This window comes from Megalops cyprinoides, chromosome 10 (genome assembly GCF_013368585.1).
Source record: "Megalops cyprinoides isolate fMegCyp1 chromosome 10, fMegCyp1.pri, whole genome shotgun sequence".
NCBI classification, from domain to species: Eukaryota; Metazoa; Chordata; class Actinopteri; order Elopiformes; family Megalopidae; genus Megalops; species Megalops cyprinoides.
In genome coordinates this window covers 33,506,452-33,513,449 of record NC_050592.1, presented here as the reverse complement: position 1 = coordinate 33,513,449, position 6,998 = coordinate 33,506,452, and the positions used below count along the sequence as shown (strand labels likewise).

At 39.7% G+C, this 6,998-nt stretch overlaps 1 protein-coding gene across 2 annotated transcripts in view; it reads right to left on the bottom strand.

Annotated features, from left to right (window-relative positions):
* Positions 1-1,950: 1,950 nt before the first annotated feature.
* Positions 1,951-6,998, bottom strand: part of deptor (DEP domain containing MTOR-interacting protein) — a 44,024-nt gene continuing 38,976 nt past the window's right edge. For both annotated transcript variants that reach the window (XM_036537993.1, XM_036537992.1), the window contains exon 10: positions 1,951-3,157. In XM_036537993.1, coding sequence (XP_036393886.1) covers positions 3,029-3,157 — 129 coding nt within the window. In that variant the 3' untranslated portion in view covers positions 1,951-3,028. The remainder of the gene's footprint in view (positions 3,158-6,998) is intronic.

Below are 6,998 nucleotides of genomic sequence, written 5' to 3'. Positions count from 1 at the left end.
ATATTTTCAGAATATCAATCTTTAAATCAAATAGCTATATTAAATAAAACATCAACTATTGTAACTTGCACTGTAAGCTGCTTTGTAAAGTTTGAATTTGGTATTTTAGGGATTCATTTTTCTCCAACTGTTATATAAATCACAAACACTCTCACACTGAAGGTATTTTGACTGTTTAAGTGCTAAACACATATTAACTGCTCATGAGAGACTGATGCAAGGTGACTGTAGTCTCTCCTGTATCATACACAGTTGATATTGTTATTATTACAATTGCATTACAAGAAAACAAGAATTTGCGGATTGCAACAGAACAGAAAAGGAAATGCCAACTGTCAAGAAGAGTCACGGTGAGTTAAATTACATTTCTGTAAATTCAAGTTCAAGAAGACATTGTGGAAAGTCTCCAGGTATACAGTACCACAGTTTGCAACAATAAGCAAAGAATAAGTTATTAAGGCAAATGATTCTAGCTTATAACTGTATAAATCAAGTAACATCTATGAAATCAGCAGTGATTTACCACTATACAAGGCTGCAGTTGCTTTTTAATTTTTGCAGATTAAAAAGCATGAAACATCTTGAAGCACACAAAACCGCATGTCCGACTATAAACTGATGAACACACAGCAAATGGGCTGCAAACAAGTCACAATTTATCATGCACAATATCATTCAATATGAAAGATTTCTTGGTGCAATGAAGTAACAACAATATTTCTCATTGTAAGACTGATTTAAAAGAGAATGTCCAATTTGATTAATTTCCTATACTTTGTCATTGTTCAAAACTGAGCCTCATTTTTCTGAGGCTCCTCTGCTGAGAACCTAGCAACATAGTAACAAAACACTACCTTTCGTAGGCAACCTTGAAATGAGAAACGTTTTTCCCAAAAAAGGTGAATGACATCATTTTTGATCATTCAACAAAAGATCAACAATACAAAGAGTTAACTCTAGAATGGTAGATGAGCATTCCATTTTTCTTACGCAGTTTATCCATATCCTAGACGTGCTAAATAATACACAAAAAGTTGCATGTCAGCATTAATTCTGAACAGCAAGAACATTTCTTTTTATTTCATTCTTCTTTTCCATGTATAAGCTTCAGCTATAATTCTTCTTATAAACAAAATGTGTAACAATTCACTTTTGAAGTGGCATGTTTTATTGGCAATTTAAATGCTATGAAATACTTGACACTAATACACTGGTACCTGATTGATTTTAAATCACTGTTGTATTCTACAAGGCCTAAACCATTTGATTGTTCTTCTAGCAAGAGTTATACACCATGTTACTCCAGAACAGCCATCCACAGAACACCCTTGTTATTGGCAAAGATTCTCTCTAAAACCTTGTAATACAATAAACTGACAGTGGTACAAACTTTTAGCCAGAAGGACAATGAAGTATGTTATATCTTACTTATGGCAACTAATCCAATCATTTTAATTTTTTACAAGGACATAAAAGAACGCATCACTAGTCAATATAAATAGTGATTGTTTTAAGTGCTTTAGTTACTTTTATCCTTTATCTGCTCATAAGCATCTATGTACTATATGTAGTACCATATAATCTATGTATGTATTAACATATACACATATTCTACTTGACAGTTTGCATATATGAGATTCCTCTTTAACTACGGTTAACAATGCTGTTTAAATTCAAATCAAGCAGTTTGACAAGCACATGTGTATGATAATATCAGAATCTACATCACTGGTTAACATTGAAGCAAACGTGTTTATGACCTATTCATGACATTCCTTTCTGCAAAATAAGTCACGTTACCAGAATAAAACACTCATTGTTCATCAAAGTCTTGTGAAATCCAAAAACTCTCTGTATACAGATCCCTTCACTCCAGTTTAGCCATTCAGCTTAAACTTTACACATGAAGAACACCACTATCACATTAGTGTGACATTCCGCTACCTGCTGTTTGTCATGGTTGGACCATGGAAGTGGATGGTTCATGTATTCGACAGAGCTTATAGTCAGGGGATCCACTGGACCTTCCAGGCCTTCATTAGGAGTGTCATTGGGCCATTTGTCTTGTTTTAACAGCTAAACTCAAGACTAACCTAACAGCTTATTACGTGTGTCATTCCAATGATTGTTGGCATACAGTTAAACAACTATCCTGAGAATTATTACCAAGAATGATTTGCTGAAGTGACAGTCCATCAAGATTTATAAATATATATGTAAATCAAGGTTTTACCAGCAGAAACACCTCTGCCATAAAAAAAAAAAACATTTGTCCAATAGCTAAAAGTAAAAGGATGAACTCTCCACAGCAGCTGTTGTACCTCTGTGAGGTACTCCAACCTCTGCTCCAGTGAGAGGTATCAGGCCACTCCTACTCCTGTTCTCTCTGGAAAAGGACTCCTACTCCTGTTCTCTCTATGAAGGGACAGACTTTACAGTGTTCCTACGTGCACATTGTCTGTCACATCACAAAAGGCTACAGTGTGATGGACTTTCACTTCAGCGAGCCGTTCTCCGTGATTTGGTTCTGTCTTCAGAGGCAAAAAAGTACAACAGTCTAGTCTCTGTTACCTTGGCACATTGATACTTTACAATACAGACACCCTCATTTAGAGTGATGCACTTAGCTTGCAATTTTTACGTTATCCGTTTACATGGCTGGATATTCACTGAGGCAACTGGAGTTAGGCACCTTGCCCTTGGGTACAACTCGAGTGGCACCTTGGGAATCCAGCTGGAAACCTTTGGGTCGCAAGCCCTCACATTTACCACTAAGCCACACCGCCGCCCTTGCTGAATCCCCTTTCTGTTGGGCATGGACCGGAGTGTGCTAAACTACATGGCAATGAATGGATGTCAAGGAGAAAAGTCTCTCTATTACTTTGCAATGAGAGCACCACCTGGGCCTCGGCGACTACCCAAAAGCCCGGACAAATGCTGGGCTCACAGGGTGAGGGGGTGTGTCTGTGGCTCCTCGGCCCCGTCGAGTCAGAGGAGGAGCCTGGAGCCTGGATCCCTCCCCCGGATCTCAGTAGTCTATCTCTTCCATGACCTCCATGACAACAGTTCGCGGTCCGGTCAGGATGAGGTTGCTCACTGCCCTGTAGTCCATGGAGAGAACGTTCAGGCCATTGACGGAAACCACAAACTGGCAAACCTAGACAAGGAACAAAAAAGAGAACAAGCTCCTCATTATACACACACACACATACAAAAGTGCCTGTCCTGTCACGGATGATTAAATGGGGCACTCTTTCCTACTGTGGCAGGGTTATCCTAGTTTCTTTTCTTCTGTGCTGTTTCATTGCAACACAGCTGTTGTTAAAAGCTAGCATACCTTCCCTTACCCCTGAGCTTGCGCCCGAGCATGCAGCCACACTTTGTAAACTTAGCTCTTTAAAAAAAACTCCACGCCTACTGCAATAACCTCCAAATTTTCGAGCGTGTTTTTCTTGGCTCGTGTCCAATGTTTACAGCAGACCTCAATCAATGAGAGACTCAATATTTCTTGAGAAAAAAAAGAGGTAGGTGTGGGCACTTGCTAAAACTATTTTTAACCCTTAAATGCCACAGCAATGACACTACGTTTCAAGATTTGCTGAATGTTGTACTAACACAGAAAAATAAAAATGCTAATCAGTATAGAAGCAGTGAACTTGAGGAGCTGAGTATAATGACACTAAATGACACTAACCAAAGGCCCATAATGTCTGACTCCCTTTAATAAGTGGGCAAACAGGTTTTTACATCATTGCAATGCTGTGAGATGAACCTGTCAGTACTTTGCTTTGGGGAAACATGTAAAGGACAGATTTTGGCAGTGGTGTGCTGCAACCTTAGACCACATGCCACCCTCCCCCCAAAACCATACACCCCATCACCCCCACCCCACCACTCAAAGTAAGGAGTAGGAGTGGCCTGATACCTCTCTCAAAGTTCTCATAAGTCCTCATGAAAATGCTAATTTATACTGACACAGAATCAGCAAACTAGAGTGGGAGGCTTTTATGATTTATTATGAATCATCACATATAGAGAGAGACGCTGACAATCAGCAAATTGATCCAGGCTACTCAGCGATGCCCTGCGGGCAGCTGCTAATCACACTGTGTATACGATTAGCAAGAGGACCCTCAAAAAAAGCTGACACAACTGACACAAAGCTCATTTCTATGGAGATTCACTTCAAACAGATTTCTTTATAACTTCAAGCCAGCAAATTGTTGTTCGGTTCCTACTCTGTAAAAGCTGGGAGTTGTGTTCATTGTTTGATTTTAGAATTGAGTGTATTTGAAGTTAAATGACAAGAATATCATCACAGACATCCACTCATATATTATAGACAAAGACAAATGTCAAGAGATAAAATGATATATTTACCTCAGACCAGGTGTGTTATAGTATTACTGTTACACATATGCTGGTGTACAGCAGAAAATTAGAGAAACTAATATCACAGACAGTGCATTCCATAATTGACAGGACAACCCAGTACTGAAAACGACATGTCAAATTTGATTAGAGAAGCAGGTCTATTGTAAGTATTTGAGGGCTTGACATGTATACTGCTTAAATTTGCAGACCACCTTCCCACATGTGTGGATTAAAAAATGTGGACTACAGATGTAGATTTGTATTCCTGAGGAGCCAGGTTTGTTTGGTCAGATATTCAACATGGCAGCCGTGGCATGACTCCTTGATTACACTGCCTGTCCCATTTATATTATAAGTCAGATCACCCTTTAGAGGTCCTTAGCTCCTCTGAGAGATGAACTATGACCCAATTCATTGACTCTTCATGTGGGCTACATCATTCAAGCTAACATTCCGTCACCCCCTCATTTCTGTTAGTATCAATCGTGATACATGTAGTCACATTGATGCAACTGATTTAGAGAGACTCTTAAAGATTGTTAGGGATTTGTTTGTAAAGCCAGTAAATACCAATATTCACAAGTCTATGTTTGTCACTGCTAATCAGCAAGGCTTTGCGATTAACTCTTAAATTACACTGCCATACGCATGTATCATTGCAATACTTGCTCTACTGCGACAGGCACACTAGTATGTTTTGCTGTTACTGTGACTTTATTGAATGCTGCAATTTATAGCTACCCTGTCATTTATTAGAGGATGTTATCCAGATGGATAATAGCCTCTACTAAATGACAGTGTAAATATAAATGTGTTGTAATTTAAATGTCCAAATGATCCTTCTTTGCCCTCTGTCTTGTTATGGTCATTTTCTATTACCTAATCTATTAGGTAGTTATTCATCCACAGCTTTTAAAAGCTGTTGTTATTGCCTCAGTTCTTTCATTTGTCCTTGTATTTGTAATGTGATTTTCATTCACCTCTTGTTGCACCAAGACACTGTAACTTGCCCCTAACTGTGGTGTAATACCTCAGGTGTCCCCTTTAATATCACTGGTTCCTGATAAACAGGATAAATAAATACAAACAAATATGGGCAACCTGAGGTAATCTTTATAACAGCTGCATCATATCAAGCAGAATGAGAAAATGACTATGCCACAGCTGAGCAGGAAGTGGTGAGATATTTGAGGCTAAGGCAGAATCATACAGGGAAAGTTTCCAGGCCCTGATCAAAGCTCAACCTACAGCTGCTCCAGAGAGCCTCTGAAACAGCCTCCATCACTGACCATCCTACACCCGGTAAGTTTCAGCTGATTCCAGATTTGAAGGAGGACCCTAGCATACAAACGCTCACGCTGACATGCTTGTGTGGTGCGTTCTGTGCTGATACCACTTCTGCCACTCATTGCCACATAGGGTAGAGGACATACAGTGGCTGAATGCTTAGACGAGTGCTTCAGTTCAATGGCAAGGCTTTTAGCCCTCATTAGCAGTCAGGAAAGGCAAAAATCACCATTATCAAATGCGTGAATGAATTATAAATAACAAAGAGAGACGTCTGATTCATGAGCTTGTGATCTCATGAAAACAGGCTGCCAATATTTCGCCTTTTTAATGTGTGTGTAATGTGTGGGGATCCCCCACAAAAATTTTGGTTCCGTTAATGCGCCTGAAATTTTGATGCAAAACAAACAAGGAGTACCTCTGTAATTCTTATGAAAACAGAACCATCTCAAAGTCCTTCCACTTTTAGGAAAAGGACAATTGAGCCGGAAGGAGGAAGGCAATAACATCCACAGAAATGCCTGAAGTTTCAAGCTGTTCCAGCACAGAGGTGGAACCTCTTCTGTTTGACATGAATGCGTTCAGGAAACATAAGCAGAGGAACCATGTGGTCATCTTAAGAATTGTATAAGTGCTGGGTTTGACGAGAAAAAAACAAGCACATTGTTACAATACTTCCGCACCAGTGATCACCTGGGAGGGACCTTGATGGTAAAAATATTTACTATAAGCTTGAAACTGTTCTGCCAGAGAATTTGCAAACTTTGGTAGGGGAGCTCAATAACACAATTTTCTTGACTATATTTCGGTGACAGGCATTAAAATGAAGCTGAGGGAAGCACAGCTGCACAACAGGAAAGAAATATTATTTTAACATCCAGTCATATGTTTAGCGGTCAATGGCATTAGGATCAGCAAATAGACAGACGGATAAGGTAGACCGTGTATGTCCATCACCCACCTGACAAACAGAGTGGAAATTTTCAAAGCCTTAATGTGAGAAACTCAAACCCAGCAGCATACACCTTTCATATAGGCCAGTAACTTCCTCTTGCATTGCAACCAATCAGGATTCTCTCTTGGATTGCAACCAATCAAGAGAAATTTTTCCAGTGCTGTGACCGTTCATCAGTCATCTTTGGGGTGGATAAATGTGAAATGTGCTAAATGTCAAGCATGTTTTCCTAGCCCACGCTCCAAACCAAAGCCGCAGAGATAGACAGGATATTGTCTTACTACACAATGGTTACAGGGAGGACAAAAGGAGTCTGTGAGGCAACACGGCAATGCAACAGTAATCCATCACACATTGCCGCTGGATGTTAGCCACCGAATGT